Source organism: Leiobunum rupestre, chromosome 2, assembly GCF_980474605.1.
Source record: "Leiobunum rupestre chromosome 2, qqLeiRupe1.1.hap1, whole genome shotgun sequence".
Lineage (NCBI taxonomy): Eukaryota > Metazoa > Arthropoda > Arachnida > Opiliones > Sclerosomatidae > Leiobunum > Leiobunum rupestre.
Genome location: NC_143385.1, coordinates 82,697,749 through 82,724,704, shown reverse-complemented (window position 1 = coordinate 82,724,704; position 26,956 = coordinate 82,697,749). Strand labels below are relative to the sequence as shown.

Below are 26,956 nucleotides of genomic sequence, written 5' to 3'. Positions count from 1 at the left end.
TGAATAACGTTGACCGCCTTAGAAATGGTCGCGCCTCTCCTTGGTTTACTTTCTCTCGACTACCTTTAGTCGCTACTACCGCAGTAGGAAGAGGAGCTCTGCCGGAACTCTGCCACCTCTGCCAACTCTGCCTTTTAGGGAATACGCCTTCTACTTGAGAAATAATTCTTATGAAACCAGATCAGTATAAATTGCTTTTAATATTTTATCATGGAATTCTCTTTATCGACGTGTTTGCTAACTCTTTTTGTGCGACTTTTATCGAATACCCAGTTTTTACAATGCTTTTATTTATGTAAGTCAATTATATTTTGATAAATTATTTTAAACTCAAAGCCTACCCTTACCAAAAAATAAGTGGTCTAGGAACCTGGTTTTAAGTTTGTATTTGAGACAAATACAAACCAAATATTAACTAAGACCAAATTTAAAAACAATTTACACCAACTAGACTACTAAAAACCAACTAGTTACAAACTCAAAAAAAGTATTTTCCTGCCAACTTAACAACAACTTATTTAACTATAGTTAAAAGGGTAATAAGTTGTTATTAAGTTGGCAGGAAAATACTTTTTTGTACCCTCATTTAAAGTTTCACATTATTATTCCAGAGTTCAAGATGTTTGCATAGTTTTTGCATTAATTTCAATCTTATTGATGTTTTCATCAACATACTTATGTCAAGGGGGCTTTTTTGGTTCCACTTTTTCAAGATTTCATTTTTCATCTATCACAGCTTCTCTATATTTGTGTCTATCAATTTCATTGCATTGCTGGACATTGGTAGGTTTTGCTATTCTTTTTGTCAAATCGCAGACTAGTCACATAAAATATTGTTTTGAATTTGATACAGGTATATTCCCAGCAAACATTAGAATGCATTGTTTCCACACAGAATGCGAGCTACTCAGTCTGGACTTAATATTGTTAGAAAAATTATTAAAGTTAACCTTATTATTGAAATTTATTTTTAGTCTATACACGTACTTCATTGATTCAACAGCTGTACCCTAGTTTTACTATTTGAAGCAAATTTCTATTGCTATTATCATAAGTAACATAATAACAATAAGTATGACACTTCCTATTGCTTTAATGCTAATTTTCTAACCGAACCCATTTTCGGCACTGATACTCTCTTCAAGCTGTGACTTGGGACTAGCGACTTACCGTTTTGGATGACTACGTTTTTATAAAAATTTAAGCCTAATATCGGAGAGCATGTTCTGGAGTCGCGAGGGGCTTTGGCTTTATTTTGAAGCCCATGTGCGAATCATGCGTGATAAAAAAAACATGAGCTCGTGTCGCTGAGAAAAACTTTTTTAATTTTTATCATTTTAGCCTATATTCTATCTATTGGAAACCAGATATTTCAGCTTAGCTGAAGTCTCTCATATTTTAGACACTAGAGGGCTCTGTGCTGAGAAAACATCTTGATTGTGCAATAACTATGAAAATCAGTTTGGTTGTAAATCTTGTTAATTGCCATACTTATTGTTATTATGTTACTTATGCTATCATCCACATTCTTCAAAACACTAAACTAGCCTAAAAACCACAATTTTATTGGTATTCATAGTTCCGCTTGCCAAATGATAGATTTGACATTTCAGTAGAAAAAAACCTGTATTATATTCAAAACAGTACTGCTACTTGGGGTGGCTCCGTCTGTGTTTAAATGTAGAAGGTGACAGTGGATTAATGTATAAAAAAATTTATATTCATACATTCAACTTGAAATGTACGTAAAAATAGAGCGTGAATATCTCGACTTCCAAAAGTTTATCATCACGCAGGTTTTTAAAAAAAATACACTTTCAATTGGATGACTTTTTAAATTTATTTAGTACTAAAATAAGCATTCAAGACAAATGACAATTGGTTCTTAATTATCTCACCTTAAAGGCCTTATTTTGGTTGAAGTATATCGTTATTTTACAAATTAATGACCGAAACACAAAAAAATGAATAATTCCAACAAAACTGACTTACAAATAAAAGTGCCTTCCAAAGGGTTCTCATCTTTACAAGCCAATTTTTTTATACATTTGCTTCCACTTCATACGTTTATATTTATACACTTATATAATTTCTATTGCAGAGGGAAATGTGGGAAGCATCCTTAAAGTATTACTGGACACCACCCATGATAGCACTTCATGTGTTTCAACGTTTAGGTAAAGTAAATAGTTTTTAAAATTGAGCAAATTCTGCACAGTTTATCGAAAAAATATAGGACTTTATATAAATTATTGTGTAATATCATAAGCCTATCATAAGGTCCCCATAAGCAAAGGTCTACCATAGGGGCCCTTGTTAATGGCATTGTCCTGGAGATAAGAAAATTAACCTACGACGATAGGGCAGTAGTGCCATCTTAGTTTTCAAAATTTCTACATCTAAAATATTATTTTACTTGCTAGAGCAGCTACGCTCGGGTTGATAAATGCCACACAAAACGCGTCTAAATATCAAATTTGAAAAATAAATAACTTCAGAAACAACTCTTATTTCTAAAAGCCAGTTTTAGGTTCTGATGAATCATTTTGCAACGATAAATGTTAATTTTAAGTTTGAAAGTGATACAATTGCGAATAAGCCTTGGCTACGGTGCTAAGGGCTGGTGGCGGAGATTTCTTCCGCATGGTTCTAAGTTTAAAAACATACGCGCACGCCTTATGCACATTCATCATGCAACGAGCTAAATTAATTTGGGGAAATGCCTAGTTGAGAACATGCAGATTTTGAATACCTACCTCTTAACCGGTATGTGACTGTCAAAAATTTGGCCTAGACCTTTGCTTATGGGGACCTTATGATAGGCTTATGGTAATATTAATAGCCAGCTAGGCTAATACCCAAGGCCCCTAAGTCAGCTAGTAACTTTTAATGCCTTAAATTCCGGTGACCAGGTAAAACCAAAAGTAAATACGGGGAGAAAGTCTATCACTGCCTTCAGATTTTACCTTCCACCATGCTTGACAATCTTTTTAAAGAGCTAGTGATCACGTGATATTTCTAACCAATAAGGATAGCATATTACTCGCGAAGTAGTGCATTTGTGGTATTCCAGTCCGCGCTCAAGATGAAAATTTTGAATTTTATTCCCTGGCAACCATGTCACCACCTCGTGATTTCAAATAGTCTCTCTGTCAAATGCTGACCATTATTTCCTTTGATAACTGTTGATTTTAATTAATTATTATTATTATTATTATTATTGAGTGGGGTGGCAAGCCAAAACACTTCGACCTAAGGTCCATTGTGACTTAAATAAGTCCTATTGCTGACACAAAGCTTAAAATCTGCCTGGCCGTGATGTTAGACACGTCATACGTCTCCAACCGATGCATACCCAAATGCTCAAACCTCTGGGCTGCATAGTAATCGCAGCTACAGAGTACATGTGAGGCAGTTTCCTCCTCAGCTAGACAAGCTCTGCAAATCGGGTCATCACTGACCCCAATGAGAGTTAAATGTCTGTTTAGATGGCAGTGGCCTGTAAGTAGGCCTATAACAATCCTAATACTAGCCCTAGAGAGCGAGAGTAATTCTCTGGCTCTCTCCCTAGAAGGGCCAAGAGTAAACTCTTTGGCCTGCCTTTGACCCTCAATCTCAGACCATTGTTTGAGTTGACGATCTGACATAAGCTTGGAGATCAAGCCGTGCACAAGTCCCCAGGAGATGGGGAGAGCACCTTCCTTGCCCAGGTACCCAACAAAGTTGAACTTTATTGTGCAACCCAAGAGCACAGAGGAGATCTAAGCAGCTAAGAACCAGTTTAGAAAGAATACTATACTGGCTGAGAGCTCTAAGAGCGGCCTGACTATCCGAATAAATCTGGATAAGCTTCCCATGATACCCCTGATGGAAACAGTAAGCAACACAGGGGCAAATGGCGTGTATCCCTAGGCTTTCATAAAAGCCAAAATTATTAGTAAGGCAGTACATCCCCGCACCAGTGCCATAGTGGGCCTTAGACCCATCAGTGAACCAGACGATCTCTCCTCTGGTACCGAAGGTCAAGTTACTCCACTCCGCACGGCTAGGGAAGTTGACCTCAAAAGGTTTACTAAATTGAAGTTTAGTAACCATCATATCAGAACCCATTGTCATAATCGGCATCTGATTGGAACTTTCCCGATAAAGCTTGGTGTGGCTATGCTCCCAATTATTAGCCTTCCACCAGCCATTTTGGTTATGCCTATAGGCACCTAAAAAGGCAGCTTCCTCAATAAAAAGGGGGAGAGGAAGCATATTCAGGAGAATTTCCAGAGAAGCACTTTGGGCTGTTCTCATGGCTCCTGTAATGCCGACACAAGCCAGCCTTTGTAGAGTGCGCAGATTAAACTGCACAGTCCTTAAAGTAACTCTTTTCCACCAGACCACAGCTGCATAAGACAGGATAGGTCTGATGATCATGGTGTACAGCCAGTACACAGCTCTGGGGCTTAGGCCCCAGGTCTTGCTAACTGTACTTCTAGTTCTCCAAAATAACATTTTGCCTTTCTTGACTATATGGTCAAGATGTGGCTTCCATGTTAGCTTGCTATCCAGGATGACCCTGAGGTACTTCACTTCGGTGCTCTCCACTAGGTCCTTTCCAAATAGGGAAATACCCTCGAACATGCCTTTTATCCTTTTACGAGTAAAAAGAACCATGACAGTTTTATTAGGATTAACCATGAGGTTGACCTCCCTGCACCAGCTCTCAACTGATGCTAGAGCCCTCCTCATTACGTCCTTCACTGTTACCGGGAATTTCCCAGTAATGATGATAGCAATATCATCAGCGTAACCGAAACAGCGGCATCCTCCCCTGTTCAACCTCCGAACAAGCTCATCTACCACCAGGCACGACTGGTGGAGACCATAAGGGAGTCACCCAGCAAGGAGGATGCCACTTTCCGGTCAGTTAACATAGATTTGATCCAAAGGCATAATGTGTCATTGATACCAAATCTTTTCGCAGCCTTAAGTATAACTGCGCTGGAGACCTTATCAAAGGCTCCCTCAATATCCAGAAAAACTGCTAGCGCAAATTCCTTGTATTCAATTGCCTCTTCCAGGCAGCTGCTGATACCATGCAGGGCGGTCTCAGTAGACCTGCCTTTCTGAAAGGCATGCTGAGCAGCCAACAGAGGAGAGTTACAAATTAATAATTACTATATCAACTGTAAAATAAACAAAAAAAAGCTCGTAGCTATAGCTATTATTTCAGTTAAACTTGCAAATTGTTAGGCCTTAACATCGTAGATTTACCAATTAGTCCCGATCTCTGCTCTTAGATGGCGCCACGCTCTCCCCAATTTGAGTGAGCGTTATTCTAGTTACGGTTTATTTATTTTTTAAATGTCGCATTTTAGTTTCTATCATATATCTACTTTATTTAGGAACTAAATTAACCAAATTATCGAAAGCAAAAGTTTAATATTCACGTATTTCATAGAGAACTATTTTTCATCGTGGCGGAGTACCTTTGTGTCCCTGTAAAGAGGCAAGGGGGAAGTCATTTCCGAAGCCCAAATATTTTACCCCTCAAATAAAACGTTGTGCGGTTGGACCCAAGTGCCAGACTTTCTCCCCCTATTTACTTTTGGTAAAACTGGTGCCAAAAGCTCCCTGGCACGTATTGTTACCATTAACCTGAACAAGTTTTTACGGAAAGGGAAACCGTAGAACCCAGGAGTGTCTAGTGTAATAATCGGTTTATGTAGCTTTTATTTGCTGCAAAACATTTTGACAAATTATAAAAATATAACTTTGAAAAGATGCAATTGGGTGTAAGAGTTATGTTAGACTCATTCTTGAATATTGTAGTTGGGTTGGGAATTGGGGATATTTAATTAATGTTCAGGGTTCGTCTGAATTTTGAGGTTGGATCTACGTAATCATGTGTTTTGGGAAGCAAGAAGGTACGGTTGAGTTACATGATGGAAGGGGGGCTACCTAAAATTCCACCTGAATTTTTTAAACTATTTTGTGGACCTTAAAGTTTCCTTTCCCAGAACCAAAGACTCGGCTAGTGCAGAATGCCCTAGCTGATCAAGGATTTGGATTTTATTATAATAAAAATATATAAGGCGGTATAAACAGAATATTCCATTATTATGATAAAAATATTAAAAATGTATGCACATTGGAAATAACAATCATAAATCTTACAACATTGAGTGAACATTCTAATATTTTTACAACTTTATTCATTTTTGTTATTCCGCAATCTGTTGGGCTTTACACACAGCACTTGGCCTTATAGGTGCATCGCAGATTTAACTAAATCTTTGTAGTAGTACCTGTGTTTAATAACCAATAGTGAACACACACACTACCATCAAAAGTGGTGTTTTTCAGTTGGCCCCATTCCATCCAATCTGTTGTGCTATGACACTGTAGTAGCATGCCAGGTAATCTACCTTTGAATGAGATCATGCCACACTTTCCCCAAATGCCAGTTTTGACGCAGTTTTTGTAGGATATAAGTGAAAATGTAAAAAAAACTTTAAGTGTTTGTAAATTAGTTTTATTTATAATTCACGCATAGCACTTCAACTTCCTTCTATCAATATTGATCAACATATAGTAACTCTTCTATTTTATAGTTTCAGTAGTTCATTATTACACCAGTAAAAGAACTTTAATAACCCTTTCTAATCCCGAGTACCAAGCTGACTGGAATTGGATTCAGAATAAAGTACCACAATCTTTAGTTCAAAATGATGCAACATCACAAAGGCTTCAGTAATGTATCATTATATATAAACTATTTTATGTATGAAATTTTTAAATAAATTATTTAGCGTGATGCGCCAGTATTTTGAAGTGTGCTTTCCTTTGTAACCTCTTTTAATTCTTCAATGGTTTCAGCTATTTCTTCAGGTTCTTCTTTTGCAAACACAATTTCTCTAACCTCTGTTGAATTGGTTGATGCTTCTTCGAAGGGTGCCCCAAGTAAATGGTCATTTTTCAGTGGGGGACAACGTCTATTTGGTACTTTCCTAACTAAAAAACTGTCCAGACCATTTTCACTTACAATTCCATCTGCTTTCTTTTGAAGATTATGAGCTAGTGTCAAATGTCTTGACAGTACTTTTACGCTTTCTGTATAAAATAAAAGACATGTGGCTATAACCAAATAATTTTACTGCAAAATTTACCCCCACTAGAAAGTAAAATTTCTCATTGGTTCTTTCAAATTTGAGTAATAAATGTATAGTATTACTAGGTATAATGCAAATATGTATCCACTAAAATTAATAATTTTAGATGTAAGAGTAGAAGAGGTTGGTTGGGGGTCACGAAAATTCAGCGCCGTTAACAATTTTGGAAAAGTATATATTAAGTGTAGTCCACGAAAATGCATTCATATTTGCGGTTAAATTAGTGATACATAACTTTAAAACTAATAGCACAACAATTGGAAAGATATCTCTAATGGAACCAGAACGCTTCAATTAGAGCTAACAGACTTCTTAAAAATAAATGCGGTTGTATATATTTCACAGTGTAAGAGTGCATCCCTGTGCACTCTGGATATTCCAGTTGGTTAAAAAATTTAACTCCTCCTACATCAATCAAATTCAACATAGAAAGCAGAGGTTTACTACAAAAGGCAAAAACCTGATTTAATCAACTTTAAAGAGGGCTTCCCCCACTTATGAATTTGAGATGAATCTATTACTATTCAAGAAACACAGTTACCAGTACATTTTTTAACGGCATTTTAGGATATTTTTGTCTATTTTACACTTAGTTTGAGGTCATTATTTAGCATTTCTTATGGCAATTTCAGGATACATTAAAGCAATTTGCAGTTTGAGGTCATTTTTGAGATATTTAAAGCTATTTTTAGGATAACTTGATTCTATTTTCCAGGTATTTTTAGGTCATTTTTACGATATTTTGAGGGCCCTCAAAATCTCCATATAGGCTTCAGCAAAAGTAACATAATTACCAAAAGTGTGCAAGTTCATATACTTTCCAATAATAAAGATTTACTGAATGCTGCTATCGAGATCGACTACATAAAAGGGTTTTTGTGTTTGGAATTAAGATGGCAAGAAATCAATAAGCCCGCTGGCCTTCTTTGGTGTTTCCTTAGTTCTCGAAACTCTTACCAAACCACACTGTTTCTACTTTTGAACTTCATTCCCTCCCCAATGAACGCCTTCCCAACTTTTACTTCACATTTAACATTCATTTCTGAAACTATTATATTGACGCACTTTTGGCAACAGCCTATCCCCGCCTACCACTAGCCGCCCACTGAGGGTATGGCTAACGTCAAAATATTTCTCAAGGATCTTGGAAAATTTCAAAAGGTCCCCAAGTCAAAATTATTTTAGAAAAATATAAGGAAGAGCATATAAATTATACCAGTGTGTCCTAATCGTCCACCCAATCCAGGAACTTCAAAACATGTCCATACCACTGCATAGTTCATATAATCAGTGTCCAAAACTCTGTATCGCAATGGCATTGTTACTGAAAAAAATGAGATAATCTTAGAAGATTTTTTCAATATATAAGTGACAGTAAATATGTATGACACCACTGACTCCCAAATTTTCAAGCTGAAGCTGAAAAGGGGAAACCAACTAGTTCTAGATGATTTGAAAATGAAAAATAAGTACAAAATTCAAATTAAATTGAATGATAATTTTCAAAACTTCTAAAAAATGGTAAATAATAATAATAATAATCAGCTAGGCTAATACCCAAGACACCACCTTAGGCCTAAGTCATGAAGCGACTTTTAAAGCCATAAACTCAGGTGCCGGGTTAAAATGCGTATATCTTTATATGAATTTCATCGCTATAGTTAAAACAATTTCAGGTGTTTTGGTTAAGAAATGGGCCAGTTAAAAACAAGAATCTACTATAAAAAAGTGTAATTTTTTAGCTGGTTTGAAATAAATATCTGAAAACACAAAAAATATAATCAGCTAGGCTAGGCTAATACCCAAGGCACCACCTTAGGCCTAAGTCATCAAGTGACTTTTGAAGCCTTTAATTCAGGTGGCCGGGTTACAATGCGTAGGAGGGTGGTATTGTACCTTTGAACAGCTAACTATCAAAGTATTATTGTTATATCAACACAGCTCAAATAGGTGCTTCAATAACATTTCTGTAAACGTTAAATATAGAAATGGTGCTACCACAACTGGATGTACAATTTGGTAATAGTCTATCATTTCTCTTTATATTGCCAAAACTTAAGAGTTTTTCTCTTCAAAGATGTTGCAGCATGGTAGCAAAGGGAGCAAGACAGTCAGGGATAATTTTTTTATTATTATCATGGTTCTAAGGTGTGTAATTGGTAAAGATGCACGTCACAGTCTAGCCTTCCACTGTTAATTCAAATAATATATTGCATCAATTCTAGGTTTTGTCTCCAAGATAATTAACATTAATTAATTATGGTCAATTGCAATTTTTTAATATTAATACTGTTAAAAAGTTAAATGGTTCTTTATTGGTTAAAGGGTTAACACAAGTGGCTGGGCACGTTGATGGGAGTTAATTGTTCGAAGTTATTTTCCAAAGCCGCCCCCTTTTCCAATTTAAGGGTTATTTGGCAAAATTGCACTACAGCGGCCTCATGTAATTTCGTGTTTTTTTTTTGGTGGAGAATGTAGCACTTGACGCGTAGATTACGAAACTAATTTTTTTGGGCCGCAAATGATAATTAAATTAATTAACTTAATGTTAAAAATGTACTAATTTTAGGGAATTACCGTGGTTTTGTATTTTTGGGTGGCGGAGAATGTAGCACTTGACGCGTTGATTACGAAACTTTTGTTTTTGGGTCGAAAATGATAATTAAATTAACTAACTTTATGTTAAAAAGTTAGTAGAGTGGAAACCTAAACAAACAGTAACAAGCCGTGGTGTAGGCGACAACCCGACGAAGATAATTACTTCCAAAAGACGTTACTAAACTCCCCGTATTGGCGCCTGACGGCACCGCGCACTCGCTTCGCTCAAGCGCTGGGGGCGGGCAGCGCCTCCCCAACCCCATACTAAAAAAAGCGATGGGCCATCTATAACGTGACCTAGAGGACAGTACCAAGCCTTACGCATCAAGTATATACTTTTAATCTCAACCAGAAACAAAGTGGCCCAATAATAGAAAACACCGAGAAAATGAACAAAAACTGTAAAAGATTTGATAAAGTACGGGAATATCACTTTGTGGCCCAAAAATACAAAACGCCGAGAAAATGAACAAAAACTGTAACTGGTTTTATACAAAAAGGGAATATCACGTGGAATTCATTAGGACACCGAAACTGTGTTCCCGGCGAACACACAACGGAAATAAGTACAACAAAACACGTGCAAATGCCCAAAAATTATAAATTTAAAATTACATTAAAAAATTAAATGATCATTTGCGGCCAAAATAAAAATTACCCTCGGCATCTACGTGACAAGGTCTATCAGGCGCAACCAAAATTAATATAAAATTCAATGAAAATGAGAAATTTTTAAAATTAAAAAAATTAAATTAAACAATTAAATACTCATTTGCGGCCAAAATAAAAACTACCCTCGGCATCTACGTGACAAGGTCTATCAGGCGCAACCAAAATTAATATTAAATTCAATGAAAATGAGAAATTTTTAAAATTAAAAAAATTAAGTTAAACAATTAAATAATCATTTGCGGCCAAAATAAAAAATACCCTCGACATCTACGTGACAAGGTCTATCAGGCGCAACCAAAATTAATATCAAATTCGATGAGGCCACTGTACTACACTTCACCCGGTTATTTTTATTTTAACAAGAAATTTATAGTTGTATACTCACATCCTGGAAGGTGAAGATTGAAGCTTGCCACATTGTGAAATGGATTATCAACTATCTTTCCTCTCTGCAAGAACATGGTTTGATTCCTATTATAAAATTAAATAGTTTAGTGAATCAAGAATTTTGCCGTGTGTTAATAAAATGAGTCTGAACCAACTACTAACCATGGATTAATAAACTAATGGATGATTCACTGCCTAAAAACCCCTGTACCCTCGCCACCTAGGGGTCTTGAGATGTTAGCCAGTGAAACATCCTTTCGTTAATTAATCCATGTACTAATGTTATGAATTTGGAAACTTACGCAACTGTTAAGCCTTTCCTGCTGTATTTAACAGCACCATTTTTATCCATAACAAATTCAGTTCTTACACATCGAAGCCCTTCTTCAAACAAGCTGAAAGTTCTTTCCACGTCATACCATCTCCCCGAAAACTATGTTCATAAAAATTATTTAAATTGAGTACATTTGCTTTGGAATATAATTATTAATGGTGCCTTAATAGTTCTATAATTTAATTCTTAAAAGCTCACTTTTTTTTCTACAAAAAAGGTCTCACCAATTAAAGTGATTGTGTGTCAAACATATTTGACTCATGTTTTACCAAGCCTACAAACTAAGACAAAGGGGCTCTAGCAGCATAAGTTAAAATTTGCTACTACTGTACTGGTTTCTTTATTGAAAAATGTAAACAGTGATATAGGCTGGAATTATGGTTGAAATTATCAACTTTATCCAAGGTTAAAGGGCAACGCAAGTGAGCTCGCATTTGTGTGACTATGCAAAGTGCGAAATTTACGGTAAACTCTGCGTGGTCTCCCTAGTACTGAGGGGGGGTGTAGGGGGTTAAAAAGCACAGTGCTTTTTCTTTTTTTTTTGCCACAGAGCTTGTGTTGCCCTTTAAAAAAATACGCTCTTTGCTATTTTTTTTTAAATTTACTTGACAATTTTGATCTAAACTATTGGTAGGAATTGGGGACCATCATTGTAAATAGGAAAAAAGCAAGTCCTATTGGTTTGTGAATTGTAGTTTGCTATAAAAATTTGTTTGCTAACACAACAAATTAACATATTCATGAACTATTTGTCCATGCATTCAATTCACGCTCTTTGAAATTCTATTTAAAGACTTTTTACACTATTATGGGTATAGGGTTATGGTCTCGCAGCTTTTGGAAATGGTGTCACTTAAGTATTATGTTTTTTTCATTCGTTGTTATGACACATGCGTGAAAATGTTTTTATTAAAAATTGATTAAAATCTACATGCGAATACAGAAAAATAAATAAAGTAAAAAACAACTTTATGTACAGTAGCAAAGTTTTATTAAAACTAGACGACTAGTTTCGCTTCCCATCTACTAGTTATTGTGGATGAATTTTTCACGTTATAGCGTCATGGCAGATTGAATATACAAATATTTTGGGATTTTGTTTAAATTATCTTGACCCCACTCTACAATTTACTTTTGAAACTGAAATTAAGAACTCCATCCCTTTTATAGACGTATTAATTATTAAATCCAATAACTTGATTCCAACTACAGTATATCGTAAACCTTTTTCTATTTGTATGACCCCACATCCACGATCTAATCATCCAAATATAAAAAACTCAGCTTATTTTACTCCTTTATTGATTGTGTGGTTAAAATATATTCCTATATAAATGCCCGTAAACAAATCTCTTAATTAAATCCATTGCGACAACAGAGGCATAGAAAGTATCACGCATAGACAACTAATAGAAAAAATGCACTATTAACGAAGGATATTAAAATTCAAATTGTATAGTACTACCTTTTATTAACATTTCTAGCGCTATTGGGAACACATTCAGAAAAACTGGCATAAAGCTGATCTAACCTTCTACCTATTAAAGACAAAATAGGCCAATCAGAAAGTTATGACATCAACCAAATCTCCTGTAGCTGTGATAACATCTATATAGGACAAACCAAATGAGCACAGACTAGCTGCCCACAGTTAAATTGAGTCTTGTAGCCAGCTCTTGCTGAGCATGTTTCCAAAACAGGACACAAACCTAATTTTGATAAAATAAATATACTCGATATAACTGATCACTGTCTCTAGAGATTATTAAAAAACGAAATACTAATTTGGGTGTCCTAAATAGAGAGGATGGGCCAAGTAGTCTCATAGTGGTAATGTGGATAAAAATAAAAATAAATTACATTTAGGTTAAAAAGAAAATTTTATCTCCAATGTTAAATAAATTATACCACCGTTTATATACATATTTACAATCTATTGTTTATATTTTTTACATTGTATAAAAAAAGCACATTGGCGGTATTGATTCTGTATATATTAGCGTACAACGCCCACCCACGTCAGACCTGAGGAAGCTCCCAAATGGGAAGCGAAACTAATCATCCAGTTTTAATAACACTTTTTTATTGTACATAAAGTTTATATTTTTGTAAAAGGTTTTTAGTGTTAGTTCTGGTAAATTTCCAGAAATTAAACTATTATTATATTAGATTTGATAGTATAGTTACCTCACATTATGTACTGTTAGATGGTTGCTTTTTGAAAGGTTGTTGATTTTGGACTATATTTGCAAACATTTTGCTTAAACTTGTTACGACGGTACATGTATTTAATAGGAGATTCTGATAAATTTTGGTTCCTCATAACCATTTACAACTTTTAATAAAATGAAAATTCTAAAACATTAAAAATTACAAATAATCCTTCTAACAGAGATTTGAGAACAAAATGTGTTCATTATATCAGTCAGTGAGTTAGGGACGACATTTCTGTATCTAGTAAGTTTATATAACACAAATGAAACACGTCAATTCTTGAGTTGATTAGTTTTCTCCATCTCATAAGTTAGGTTTTAATCCAAAAAAAGTGGCATATTCAATCGCTCACATCTAACTCTTCTTTCTTGATGAACGTACTATCTGACATAAATGAATCTTCAATCTCCAAAGGTTCCGACAATCTAATTTCTGATGTTATCTCTTCGTCAGAACTACTCCCAGCAGAGAGTTTGGGAGCAAATGTAACCAATTCATTGGGCACAATAGCAAGTTTATCTACAGTGTTGTGCTTTTTAAATTTAGAGTAGGTATCCGCTTGTTTTGGACCATGATTTTGTTTTTCTTTATAAACTTTTATCGCATCTTTAATTAAACGAATAGTGGGATATAATGGTTTGAGAGATTGTGGCATTAAATCACTAGAAATGGGATTCAGTCTTTGGTATAATAAGTCTACCCATGTGATCCAAATATTGCTCACCGTTTGGGTGCTAATTCCAAATCGATAACCCAAATCTTCTTCTAACAACCCAACTTTGATTCGACATAAAACTAAGAATAGTTGATTTTTAAAATCCACTCTGAGTGGTCTACCTTTCGTAGATTGGTTTCTTGGTTTAATTCGTCCATAAGCCTTTGCACTATTATAGAAGTTCAAACTAGACAAATCATCTTCAAGAAATTCATACAAATTATTGAAGTCCTCAGCTGATTTAAAACCAGTGTAAAATTTTAATTTGTTTTTATTATCCGAAATGTTTTCAAAACGAAAGCTAGATGAAGCATTTTTGGCTAGTTTTGTTAGAGTTTCCTTTTGTATTTCTGCTAACAATCTCTCCAACTCGTTAATTTTTTCTTTTAAGTTTTTATTTTCCTGTTGAAACTCAGTAAGCTCTTCTTCCACACGAGACATTTTTTCTGAGAGAGCATTCTCTCTCCTAATTTGTTCATGCCTAGAAAAATTGTTGGTAGTGCAATATGAATGATCTGAAATAAATAAAACTATGAAGCACCTCAATATAATGGTGAAAAAACATTAGAGTATACCAGAAAACTCTTCTTGCAGTGTTATAGTTTCGGAATATTCTGTATCTACAGTTATAAATGCGGCTACGTCTGGCACACGAGAGTCAGGTTCTTGAGTGGTTAAAAAATTACCAGGAAATACATAGTTTCCAATAAAAATTGGGTACACATCATTGTATCTTTTCCTGCCATCTTTTTGGAAGTGTAATCCGCAAACGACATGACTTTTGGCTGGAGTCCAGTTGATAGGGTCTTTGATAGGTGTTAGGTTTCTTTTGGATTTTGGCTTTGGCTTATGGACAATCTTGGTTGATACAAAGCGAATCCTTCGAATCCACTCATTTCGTACAAGCTCCTCTTTGGGAAATCGATGAAAGCTTATTCCATTAGAGCTAAGTGTATTACTATTGCACTCCGGAATGCAACAAGTGTTCCCTTTAACCCATGTAGCCTTTTTTGACATAGTAAGGCTTAATGAAAACACATCATAAAGTTAACTGGAGCGTTTTTTTTTCTTACTAGAATGTTTTTCTTGTTAACATCCGAAATGGGCCTATTGACACCAAGCGGCGGGTTTTGGAAGCTCATTTTGCCTCATTATTATTTACAATGTTGCCAATGTTCGAAAGCCAAAATTCCCATTGCTGGATAGTAAATTTTCCACTAATTCCCACACACCTATTTAGCCCCGCCCCCAACAAAAACCTACTCAAAACATGCCATAATTTTTAAAAATTTTGGAAAATGAACTTTTTAAAATTAAATTTGATTGAAATTACAATTTTTAAACATTTTGGTTTGATTGAAGTATTAGGAGGCTCCTCCTTTATTTTATTTTAAAAATCCCAAGATTCACGAAAATACAGCTTTTGAACCTAGGAATATGAAAACTAGGTACCCTGGAATAGAAAAGTGTATTCCCCCACTACGAGCTCCCCTATCTCTCTACGGCAACGCAGCGCGAGCCAGAATCGCGGACATACGAGTTTAGCGCCTCCTTTTCTACATGTTTAAAAAAAAATCGTCTGCTAGTTTTCGAATATTAAAATTCATTCTCTATTCCTACTAAAAACAAGGGACTAGAAATACGCGAATAGAAAAACTAGCAGACGAAAAGCCGATTAAAAGTGTAAAGGTTCTACCATAGAAATCGGATAACAAACTAGAACGATTTTTGAAATTTTGTCGCGGGTTCCGATTAGAACTTTTAAAAACCCTGCCTTTGGCCAATGCTTTTCGTTTGGCTGGCAACGAAAGTTACGCTATCGGTGCCAAACTGGTGAACTAACACTCTATTTCGCCTAAAATTCAATGGCCGACTTTAGCTCGACGCTAACGAGGTTTTTTTCCATCTTTAAAGTAACTTATGTTTAATTAAAGTAATTAAATAGTGTAAAAGTACATACTCTAAAGAAAACATATCTTTTCACAGGATAGTGTTAGAAATAGTTTTCTTTTTACCATAATTTCCAATCGCTAAGAACGCACTAGAAAACGCGTTTCTTTCAAATCATAGAAAGATAGTTTTTTAAATAAAAAATGAAGAATGGTTCAAAATTCCGTAATTAAATATCTAAGGAGTAATTACTCAAACAAAAACATATCTTTTCACAGGTTACTGTTAGAAATAGTTGTTTTACGAGCAATGGTTATGGGGAAAACCGGTGCACAGTAATGGTTTATCGCGAATATCTACGTTAGTATTGTATGTACGGCTATAAACCCAAGTATGAACATTAGGATCCGGCTATTTCCTACAAAAAATATTCAATGAACATTTTACATACGAGCAATCGTTGTGTCGTAATCGCGGTTTTAACGTTGTACCTGAAACGCGTCTTACAATTTTGCGCCTTCGTTGACTTAAAACGCATCCGCCGCTCTTCATGTAACCGCATTTAAAATTTACCACCCAGCTAACTCTTGTTATTTTTGCAATAAATCGCCTGAAAATGAAGCTATTGTGAAGGTTGTGTGAGACAAAATGATGGGAAAGTCGGAATAATGGGTCACTTCAATTTAAGTTCATATTGACTGCCGTAAGGAATAAATCCAAAAGACCAGTATCAATGCTTTGAAAAGAAAACACGACACCGATGAGACTGTTCGACATGTAGAACGCGAGCGAATCAACCTACCAAATGATATAAGAAATATTCAACATACAAATTTTCCCGTTTATATGAACTTAAATGTAATATAAAATCGTCTTGAAAAACCGTTTATTGCTTTATAACATTCAAAAATAATATTAAAATTATTACCATTAATACTATAATAAGTTTGCGTTGTCAACGCGCGTATTTTGAAACGGTAAAAACCGATTACTATTGTTAAATCTTGGATTAATAATATGATATTTTTAATACGAAACAAATAACAAAATACGTGGAATTTTTGGCGTTAAATAAGCTTAGAACGTATTTCGTTATTTGTTTCTTATTACAAGGAGCGTTCGCCATCATTTAACCAAGATTTAACGATAGTAATCGGGTTTTTCCGTTTCAAAATACGCAGTAGATTAAACCACGGCCAACTTTGATCACGCGCTGTTCGCGCTACTACGGCCAACACATTCGTCGAAATTCCGCGAGCAAGGATTTTCCCCCTATAAACTGTACTATAATGTGTAGGAGTTCAGCGCCACGCTCGGTGGTTATATTGTCCCCAATGTAAAAACTATACTAAAAATAATAATCCGCTAGGGGCGCTGACGTCATACACATCTTTTGCTCATAGGTTAACACAGAAACGTCAACGAATGAGATGGCCGCTGTAGCGCGAGAGATGCGCGAGAAATCAAAGTTGGCCGTGATTAAACCGAGGCTTAAGACTGGGCAAGATTCCGCGCCTTAAAATTTTCGTCTACTTTAAAGATACATTCTGAACGAACCAATGGATGAAAAGTTATGAAACTAGCTTTTAAATAAACCTTGAAACTTATTTCAAGTCATATTTATAATTCACTGATGACAAAATTCGTGAAAAGTATTAATATCGTTCCAAATTACAACCTACTTTCTAAAATCTCATTTTTCTTTTTAATACGCGCGTTGACAACACAAACTTTACCTAGACGAGCAGATGCTCGGTTATCTACATGGTAGGGGAAAAATATTATTTTTGAATGTTATAAAGCGATAAACGATTTTTCAAGACGATTTTATATTACATTCAAGTTCATATAAACGGGAAAAATTGTCAGTGGAATATTTCTTATATCATTTGGTAGGTTAATTAACGTTTAATTATCGCCAACTTTACATTAATTTTAAAGGGGTGGGGGAAAACTTTTAACCAAGTTACGCGCGAGCGGGCCTCTTTAGGCAGCGCAGATGGCGTTACTGTCGTTTTAGCCAAGAATCTAATCGGTACCTTGTCAGCCATTCGATTAAGCGTTCTAGTTTGTTATCCGATTTCTATGGGTTCTACGATAGATGGCGATACTTGTTATGTCCGTGAATTTTTTACTGCCCCGCCTAAAACGGGAGACGACCACTCCAGGTTTACTTGAATCCTCCTAGTTTGAACTTTCTGTTGATAGTCAAATTTAAAAAACTTTGGATAAATACCCGCAGCAATGGAAATTCCCCCAAAATCAACGTTTTTGAAAAATAATTTCCACAATATGAGAAATTTTACACAATCTGGCAACACTGATCTCATAAGAAGCAGACGATTTGCCAAAGTGCTAATTTTATTTTATCTAGGAAGATGAAGACTACGCATTTTATGGACAGTGCATTCGTGGAGGTCCGGAGAGATTGAAGGTCTCTCTTCCCAAGGTTTATAGAGAAATTTGTAGTATATGGAATGGATATGCTCTGTTCCAACCATTGAGTTGGGAATATTAATTTAGAGATCCAATCAAATCTGCTCCCCGCGAAACAAGTTTTTGAAAAATACGAATGTGCCGTCTGCTCTAAAATGACGAGCAAACGTTATCATATGACCCGTGGCGCCATCCATTATTTTGAAGAAAAAAAATATTTTTGCTTGAAAACGCGTCTTATTTGAACGAATCATTGAGAGATAGACGGCGCCACGGGTAGAATGATAACGTTTTCTCGTCATTTGGGACGCCGATGGGAGCAGACGACAGTATTCTTATTTTTAAAAACTTGTTTCGCGAAATACTAAAATCCGGCGTTTCGATTGGACCTCTAGATTAATATTCCCAACTCAATGGTTCCAACATGGAGAAAGGTTCCAAGGACCATAAGGTGCTTTTTTTTAACTAACTGATTAATCACGGGTGAGATCTCTGTCAAGGCCATAGACATATGAAATAAAATATTATATCAAAACCAGTTCGGCGAACTGAAAAACCTGTGTTTATTCTTGTTAATATTACGGCTAAGAAGGGACAGATATTAAATATTCTTAGAATTTGTCTTTGCGAAACAAAATGAAAAATACTTGTAGGCAAAATACATCAGGAGGGGACTAAACGTGACGCGTTTATGTTAAAATTAAAGAGGGATACATTATTTTCGACACGAAACTTCTTGTGTAGTACGTCACTCTCAGTCGAAGTCGGCCAAAAAGCAAGGGCTTTAAATCAAAATAAATTTATTTTTTACACTCATCGGAAATAAAATTATTTGGGCCCTTTCTTTCTGGCCGACTTCGACTGAAAGTGACGTACTACGTATCCCTCTTTAATATTAAAGGTTACATTTAAGAAAGACGTACTTTGCCGCAATACACGCTTATATCTCTGGCGTCCCCCAAAACGGGTGAAAAGGGGGGAAAACGGCGCTTGGTGCGCTGACGTCAAAAAAGGGAATTCCTCTCTCTATCAGGCTCCGTCACAGCGATCGTCTACGGTACTTCCGCGCTTTAGCCTTTTAGGGCCTTACTTTGAGTTAACTCTTGCCTAATTTTTATTGTTATTTTTTAATATTCTAGTACTTAAATTAAATAAAGTATAGACTATGGTGGTTTACTGCAGTGCGTACGGTTGTAATTCGGCTTATAGCAAGGGAAAGAATAGTTTTTTCAAGTTTCCTCTGGATAACTCATCGCTATTAAAAATATGGGTGTCTAAAGTAAAAAGAAAGAACTTTAAACCCACGAAGTACTCGAGATTATGTCAAAAACATTTCGAAACTAGTTGTTTTGAAACAAATACAAACGCTGAATTTCTTCAAAGTCTTGGTGTTGAAAGCACTTTTTGGCCTAAACGGATGTTAGTTAAAGGAGCAATTCCGACTATCTTTGCATACCAAAAAGAAAAGGAAACCAAACGTCCAAGGAGTCTTATATCAAAAAGGCAAAAGAAACTAGTAAGAATTATCCAGGGTTATATTATTTTAAAAGATTTAAAAACATGGTTCAATAATTTAGGAAATAGAAAACATTCTGGGTGAGGCTGAGACCGAGGCTAAGACAATTGGAGTGGTGTCAAATGCAGAGATGTCAGTTGAGGAAGTTTTAACTTTGAACCCTACTCCAAATCCTATATCAATCCAGACTGATATGCAAGATGCTTTTACTATGATGGATCTACAGCTCAAATCCAGAAAAGTACAAACTGTTAAGATTAATAAGCATTTCCGTTCAAAAAGTACACAAACTATCGAGAAAAGTCAATCTGAAAACAAGCTACCTATGCCAGAGGAATTGAAGCCCTCTTGCAGTTGTCAATCTAAGGATTATGCTGATTCTAGTACTCAATACTACTCAAGTGATATTAAAAATGAAGATTGCAACCCAGATGACCTTAATACCTCATTTTACGAACCCTCTTCGGAATCAGAGTAATGGAAAATATTTTTATATCTCCTTTCATTTAATTGTGTCTTAAATAATGCTTTATTTAAAAACAGGAGTGATTCTGACTTTGATATTGAGGAAGAGTTACCCGAAGGTCCGGCTGGAGGAAAAAAGTTCATAGTGTTTATGAGTAACCTCATGCAACTCTTCACATTCTGTCGACACTGCTTTGGGGCCACTGCTGCGAAAATTAAATATATTAAGGGGTCAATGGTGTGCATCGAATCTCTTTGTGTGAATGGACACTCTCAATGCTGGTATAGTCAACCTCTCGATGGAAAACAGACTGGATCCAAAGTATAACCAACCATCTGTATTTCTGCGCTGCGAGTAACACTAAAGAGGAGAAACGAGATAAATGGCTCAGTCTTCCAAATCACATTTCAAATTTACATAAAAATCACCCAGGGAGCTCGTTTAAAAAATGTTTGCATGGACTTTTGGATAAAAAAAACAAAGAAAAAAAACTTGGTTAAGACAGGGAACCTTGGCTCACCTTCAAGTTGAAAAAATTGTCGAAGCGAAAAGGCTATTGAAAGACGTTGAATTAACTTCCGGATATGGAGGGACAAGTTCGCTTGAGGGGTACCACGCTACTTTGTTGTCCAATGCCCCTAAAAATACACATTTTTTTTACGAAGGAATGCAATCAAGGTCAGTATTAAATTTTGATATGTATTATAAATCGATTTACTATTCACTTCATTTAAATAGGCTAGCTTTATCCGCTCTCCATCACAATGAAAATTGTCAAAAAGATATAAAGAAATTTGGTGATGTAGACCAGTGTACGTATCGATTCTCCAAAGCCAAAAAAGGGAAACCTACTTTGGTATTTCGAAAGGAGGATTGTACGTATGGTGAGATTATTAAATTTATTTGTGATATTTTGAGAAAAAAAATTAAAATATTTTAATTTTAGGTTATGTCGAAACGCTATACCAAAAGGTTCTAGAAATGAGAAAGATTTATCCCACTTACGAAGAAGCTAATAAGTCTTTGGGAAAAGATATTGTACCACCTCCCCTTTCATATTCATATGATCACCCACCGAAAGAAGAATTACTTACAAAATTTACAAGTAGATTTTGCCAAAAAAAGTAGTTTAATGATTCTTTAACAGTCTGACTGATTAAAAAATTCTAATTTTATTTTAAATTTGTAAAAAGTTTTAAAAATGACAACCCTTGTAAATTATTTTAAAAATGAGACCAGTTTATTAAACTCCTGGAGCATTTACTTTTTCATGACAAATATAACTGAACCTTTTCTAAAGAATTTGACTATATCTCAATCACTAAAATTTAAACATGTAGATATCCTTGGTAAGTGTCATCTGGTGAGGGAAATCTTGCACGAATGCGAGAGATAACACATGATGGAATCACTACTCTCAATCGCTCACCCAGATTTTTGTAAATCATGCCAACAAATTGCCTGTAGGCTGTATATCTGAATCGTCTAAAAACAAAAATAATAATGAAATAATTTTTATAATATAATAATGAAAACCAAACTTATACATTGACAAATTATTTGTCAATGGTTATACATACGCATTTGGATCATTGTTAGGTAACCCAAGCCTTCTTATAAAGTTCCGGGCATATAATCGGTACGCTGTGTTTAAAACATAAATGTTTAGGCACACTGCCTCAAATCCAGGGTGTAGAGTAATGCACGAGACTTCTTAAATTTTATTTCTAACTTCTCTCTGCTCTACACAGCACGTACACTCATCCTCCGTTGCCATAACTTTACAATTTGTACATCTACACCTAATTGGCATTCATTTAAAATTAATCACATGGTTGAAACCAATTAAATAATTGAATAATTGAAAATAAATACACTCACCAGGTATTCACATCTGCATCTAAGCGGTGGCCATAATCATCTGATTCATCAGAATCATTTGATTCATTATAACTATAATTTTCCGATATATCAGACTCACTAGAACTACTACTATTTCTTTCTGGCTCAAATCTATATGGTTCTATTTGTTGCATCGCTAAAATGTAAAATTAAATCACTCGAAATTTAGGACTACCGACTACGAGGTTTAAATTGCCGCTTAGGCGCTTATGCAGTTTCCCGCCTGTGACGTCGGCCTTAATATAAACACGTGACCACTAGCGTTTTCCCGTTTTGGAGTGAATCGCGTCATCTGCTTAAATATCCACTTTCTAATGCGAATTAAAAATTAATTACGGTCACAAAATAATAAATGAACTGTTTTTAGGATATATTATACTGTAAGCTTCACGAAAAAATAGGTTTTTATTTTTATTAAATGTAACCTTTAACACAGCCGCGTCACGTTTAGTCCCTTCCTGATGTAATTTGCCTTCAAGTATTTTTCATTTTGTTTCGTAAAAACAAATTCTAAGAATATTTAATATTATGTCCCTTCTTAGCCGTAATATTAACAAGAATAAACACAGGTTTTTCAGTTCGCAGAACTGGTTTTTGTAAAATATATGTCCTTTTCCCTTACGAAAAAAACATTCAAAACCAATCAAATTCAAATTGGGATCGTATTTGCACCAATTCGGATATGTTAGAGGCCAATTAGCGAACACTTGGAGATGAAATTTACAATTGGTACCAATCTGACCTCAATTGAAACCAATGGTTATAATGAAAATTCCAATGGGAGTATGCGCAACACAATTGGAACTAATTCGATATGAAAAGGTCTCCAATTGGAGTGATAATGACCAATAGACTCATTTAAAGGGGCTCAAAAGTTCGGTGGCAAAATGTGTGTAAAGTCAGTAAAGTGCGAAAATTACGGTTGACTCTGCCCGCCTCTGCCAAGGCCGAGTGAGGGGTTGGGGGGAATGTAAAGCATGCATCAATTTTCTTTTTTTTTGCCACCGAACTTTGGAGCCCCTTTAAACCATTTCATACTTTTGGCTCAAATAGTATCCCAATTGAGACCAACAACCGGAGTTTGGATCCAATCCCTTCAGTGGCGCCGATGCCAGTTTTCGAAGCGCGTGAATTTTTCATTATCTTCAAAACTTTACGTTTGTGCGCTACTCACAGCGAAATATTATTTTAAGCGCGTGCGGAGAGCCATGAATGAAACTATTTATTTACGTGGATTATTTTATTAAAACTAGCGTTAATAAGAAATTATAGAATCCCACGTGATTTCACGAAGGTCACGGGAGTCAAGAAAAGGATTTTTTGGTAATCTGATGAAGGTGCTATTTAATTTTAATTATGCAAATAAATATATTCCTAGAAAATGAAAGGTAGACAAATCGTAAATTATATTATTTTAAAATAAATAAAGAAAATTAAAGATAGAAGGCGCTTTACGCAGTTTTTACCTGACTACTGCTAGGTCTTAATGGTACCGGTGCTCCGTGTAAAATCGGGGGTTTATTTTATTTCATATGACAAGGGAAAGTCAACTGTGGGATATTTGGGGATAGGGACGGGACACTAGTTGTGGAATTAAGATCATAGAAAATATAGAAGAGGAATAGCAACTTAACCAATTTATCGGTTAATTCATAGATGGTACTTTATGCCTACTAACTTCCAGGAAGGTTATGACTTTACTTAGTTTGATGAAATATATACTCCCTCGAAGTACTCCACGCAAATCCTCAGCTTTAAAACCTCGAAATACTTTTCATAGGATGATAAATTAGTTAAAAAGTTGATTAGTCCATTATAAAAAGTTATAATAAAGCTAAACCCTAAACAAATTTGAAGACATTTAAAAACTTACTAATATCTCGTACCGATAGGTCTTCGAGCAAACAAAAAGACGCGAAAGTCGGACCAAATAGGTTTTCGAGTGAAAAACTAAATTAAATTAAATAAAATAGCCAGAAATTCCACGGTAGACCGGTTTCGTCCTATTTGGGACTCGTCAGTACCGTGGCTCGCGTCTTTTTGTTTGCTCGAAGACCTATCGGTACGAGCTATTAGTAAGTTTTAAATTTCTTCAAATTTGTTTAGGGTTTAGCTTTATTATCCCTTTTCATAATGGACTAATCTACTTATTCGCTAATTTTATCATCCTTTACAATGCAGTCCATAGGTGGTTCCTTATAACTTATATACTTTTCATAGGCTTGTTTAAGTATTCGCGACCTAAACCTATTGCTACGCCCCCTTTGGTTTGCCATTGAAACCTAGATAGGTAGCGGCTAAAGCAGACACTATTAGTTTTTCCTCATCGTTGTTGGTAAATTTGATTTTATAAATAATGATATTTTCATTTTAATAAAATTTTCGCATCTTTTGCTTATTTTTTGATAAGTTTATTTAAAAACAAAACGTTCTTATGACTTTTTAATGTGTCTGTAGCAGACGCTAGATCATAGGCGCTACCTTGGAGAAGCTAACGCCGTTACGCCACCTAGACTCGTTTCGGTCACCAATTGTGCCAAAGGTTTCTGCTCGTTAAAAATTCAGTGAATTTCGTTCTATAGATCTTTATATAAAATCATATTCAACTGTCTTGCCCTCCGCTGAACACTGCTACTAGAACTTTGATGACAGCTTAGGCAGTATATAACGAAAAACATATTGTAAGTCCAGTCACGGTAGCACAAACTTTATGTTGGACTTTGATGGGGATTTTATGGAGGCACCTATTCGCATAGGAAAACTATCGCTACGCCCACTTTTGGTTTCCGTAGAAAATTAGATAGGTAGCATATTAGCAGGCACTGCTCTCATCATGGTGGGGAATTACGCATGATGATGCATTATGAGATAGAAGCTATAAAATGTTAATATTTGCATTTTATTATAATTTCAGTGGTTTGCGTTTCGTCTATGGTACCACAGATAAATTACTATAATAATCAGCTAGGCTAATACCCAAGGAACCAGCTTAAACTTGTCACAACAAAGGGAAACCTAAGTTGTCGTATATATGTCAGCGTTTTGATGGGAAATTATCGCAAATTAGCACCTGGGAAGGTGCATGTTTCATTTTAAGGCCTCGATAGATAATACCAGACATCTCTGTTTTTGCGCACTCTCAATTAGACTTTGCGCAGAGTTAATTTAGCTTGATATGATAAACTTCTGTTCTTGCGCACGGTCAATTAGTAGAAATTAGTAAAAATTATCACTAAACAGATTTTCTGAGTTATAGCGAAATTTAGGTTAGTTCTCGTCACAGAGCTCCCTAGTGTCTAATTATGCCTAAGCCGAAATATACTACTACCAAAGACGATAACATCAGTTCAAGTGCCAGTCCAAGTAGGAGCTCGGCGAGAATGTCAGTGTCGAAAAAACGTTCGGTCCGGAAATCAGCATTAAAGCCATAGGCGCTTAAATAAATCATCCTTCCAGGAAATCGCCAGGACCCGCAAGGTTTTTGTTTATATAGTGCTTGTGGAAATAATAGAAACTTTTCACGTGTAAACAGAACGTCGTGTTTTTGCTAAGCCTTAATATATCAAAAAGAAACACCATGGGGAACGCTTGTTGCTGGCGTAAAGGTGAAAAATTCCATTATTTTAACAAGCACTATATAAACAGTCACTTGCAGGTCCTGGCTCTCGGAAATATTACTTTGTGGCGATTTCCTGGGAGGATGATTTATTGAAGCGCCTATAGGAAATGTCATACTTAATTACTTTTTGTTATTATGTTACTTTTGAGGGTGCTTAATATCTGTATTAAAAGACGGCATTTATCGATATATTAATTGCTTACTTTGTTAAAATCGAAATCATCCTTGGCCTTTGGTGTAGGGCAACTTCCAACGTGAACGCTTTGAAGGTGAACGTACCGGAAGGATTCGGCAGCTATTAAAACCACGAGAAACGCGCTGAAACCCATCTCCGACTGTTGCGCCTCAACTTATGAAGGTGACGATCGAAGAGTTTAAATTTATAGTATTTATTGGGTGGCTTCTATTCACGATTATACATAACTTTTTGTTCCGGGTTTGAGATGAGCGAGCGAAATAATTCCAAGAGTTCACCGATGATTGAAGACCCCCTGCAGCTACCTTTTTTTTAAATTTTATTCTAGAGTGGGCTAGTTTTAAAACGTGAGATATTTTAATAAAATATTTCCTCTTTGGGGTACGAACCGTACGATTGCTATAACGCTATAAAGCACTATACAAAGTATCCATGTGAACCTAATTCAAGTTCAAGTTTTAAAACGGGTTGAGTTGATACAGTTTTTAAATTTGAAGAGCCTTTTTATATCAAAAGTAACAAATATTTTTTAATTGATAAACCGCAAAATAGTCTGTATTTTAGTTAAATCGTGGTACGTCATAAAGAATATCAGAAAACTACTTCAAACTATTAATAATTAACGCGCTTTTGAATTAAAATGGCGAGTTTTAGAGTTCAAACTTAGACGAAATTGCGCCAACGGTTTTTAATAGCTATCAAGTTATCAACAAAATGTGCGAGGATATAGGCTATAGTACACTATTTCTGGATTTAAATTTTTTAGGCTGAAACTTTCAGTTGTTTAACTGAAATAATTTTGAAAGAGCAGACAGCTTCCACACTTTGAATTTATAACACAGTTGGCAGGT

At 35.4% G+C, this 26,956-nt stretch overlaps 4 protein-coding genes across 8 annotated transcripts; 3 read left to right on the top strand and 1 right to left on the bottom strand.

Annotated features, from left to right (window-relative positions):
- The first annotated feature begins 159 nt into the window (after positions 1-159).
- On the top strand, positions 160-6,809 carry LOC149959708 (transmembrane protein 138). 2 transcript variants are annotated; one of them, XM_090166527.1, is made up of 5 exons: positions 160-295; positions 612-783; positions 854-926; positions 2,102-2,177; positions 6,603-6,809. In XM_090166527.1, exons 3-5 carry the CDS (start codon positions 897-899, stop codon positions 6,743-6,745), a joined length of 249 nt encoding a protein of 82 aa, XP_090022653.1. In that variant the 5' UTR covers positions 160-295; positions 612-783; positions 854-896; the 3' UTR covers positions 6,746-6,809. The 2 variants fall into 2 exon arrangements, with proteins under 2 accessions (XP_090022653.1, XP_090022652.1); XM_090166526.1 differs by lacking the exon at positions 854-926.
- LOC149959705 (apolipoprotein D-like) lies at positions 6,693-26,333 on the bottom strand. Of its 4 annotated transcripts, XM_090166525.1 has the most exons (5): positions 26,113-26,333; positions 11,120-11,250; positions 10,816-10,901; positions 8,377-8,484; positions 6,693-7,101 (listed from the first exon to the last, which is right to left on the bottom strand). In XM_090166525.1, the coding sequence occupies exons 1-5, from the start codon at positions 26,236-26,238 to the stop codon at positions 6,797-6,799; spliced, it is 756 nt and encodes a 251-aa protein (XP_090022651.1). In that variant the 5' UTR covers positions 26,239-26,333; the 3' UTR covers positions 6,693-6,796. The 4 variants fall into 4 exon arrangements, 1 of the variants encoding a protein (XP_090022651.1); XR_016478598.1 differs by lacking the exons at positions 6,693-7,101; positions 8,377-8,484; positions 10,816-10,901; positions 11,120-11,250; positions 26,113-26,333 and adding exons at positions 12,428-12,557; positions 12,617-12,860; positions 13,339-14,595; positions 14,656-15,219; XR_016478599.1 differs by lacking the exons at positions 6,693-7,101; positions 8,377-8,484; positions 10,816-10,901; positions 11,120-11,250; positions 26,113-26,333 and adding exons at positions 12,542-12,574; positions 12,617-12,860; positions 13,339-14,595; positions 14,656-15,219.
- Positions 19,432-20,234, top strand: LOC149959707 (THAP domain-containing protein 5-like). Its single transcript, XM_090165269.1, has 3 exons — positions 19,432-19,922; positions 19,984-20,163; positions 20,205-20,234. Exons 1-3 carry the CDS (start codon positions 19,572-19,574, stop codon positions 20,232-20,234), a joined length of 561 nt encoding a protein of 186 aa, XP_090021395.1. The 5' UTR covers positions 19,432-19,571.
- On the top strand, positions 20,225-21,459 carry LOC149959706 (uncharacterized). The gene is made up of 4 exons (XM_090165175.1): positions 20,225-20,396; positions 20,466-21,066; positions 21,127-21,272; positions 21,335-21,459. The coding sequence occupies exons 1-2, from the start codon at positions 20,248-20,250 to the stop codon at positions 20,713-20,715; spliced, it is 399 nt and encodes a 132-aa protein (XP_090021301.1). The 5' UTR covers positions 20,225-20,247; the 3' UTR covers positions 20,716-21,066; positions 21,127-21,272; positions 21,335-21,459.
- Positions 26,334-26,956: the final 623 nt, after the last annotated feature.

What these genes read in the sequence shown, in the direction of transcription:
- LOC149959708 (XM_090166526.1), top strand. Translation starts at nt 171, where the DNA reads ATGAAACCAGATCAGTATAAATTGCTTTTAATATTTTATCATGGAATT. An exon ending in CATTGCATTGCTGGACATTG is followed by an intron (nt 784 to 2,101) that starts GTAGGTTTTGCT and finishes TTTCTATTGCAG; the next exon opens with AGGGAAATGTGGGAAGCATC. An exon ending in TCATGTGTTTCAACGTTTAG is followed by an intron (nt 2,178 to 6,602) that starts GTAAAGTAAATA and finishes TCTATTTTATAG; the next exon opens with TTTCAGTAGTTCATTATTAC.
- LOC149959707 (XM_090165269.1), top strand. Translation starts at nt 19,572, where the DNA reads ATGGTGGTTTACTGCAGTGCGTACGGTTGTAATTCGGCTTATAGCAAG. An exon ending in CAAAAAGGCAAAAGAAACTA is followed by an intron (nt 19,923 to 19,983) that starts GTAAGAATTATC and finishes TCAATAATTTAG; the next exon opens with GAAATAGAAAACATTCTGGG. An exon ending in TACAGCTCAAATCCAGAAAA is followed by an intron (nt 20,164 to 20,204) that starts GTACAAACTGTT and finishes CCGTTCAAAAAG; the next exon opens with TACACAAACTATCGAGAAAA.
- LOC149959706 (XM_090165175.1), top strand. Translation starts at nt 20,248, where the DNA reads ATGCCAGAGGAATTGAAGCCCTCTTGCAGTTGTCAATCTAAGGATTAT. An exon ending in GAACCCTCTTCGGAATCAGA is followed by an intron (nt 20,397 to 20,465) that starts GTAATGGAAAAT and finishes ATTTAAAAACAG; the next exon opens with GAGTGATTCTGACTTTGATA.
- LOC149959705 (XM_090166525.1), bottom strand. Translation starts at nt 26,238, where the DNA reads ATGGGTTTCAGCGCGTTTCTCGTGGTTTTAATAGCTGCCGAATCCTTC. An exon ending in CAATCTTCACCTTCCAGGAT is followed by an intron (nt 8,485 to 10,815) that starts GTGAGTATACAA and finishes CATTTTTTTCAG; the next exon opens with TAACAATGCCATTGCGATAC. An exon ending in TGGACGATTAGGACACACTG is followed by an intron (nt 7,102 to 8,376) that starts GTATAATTTATA and finishes TATTTTATACAG; the next exon opens with AAAGCGTAAAAGTACTGTCA.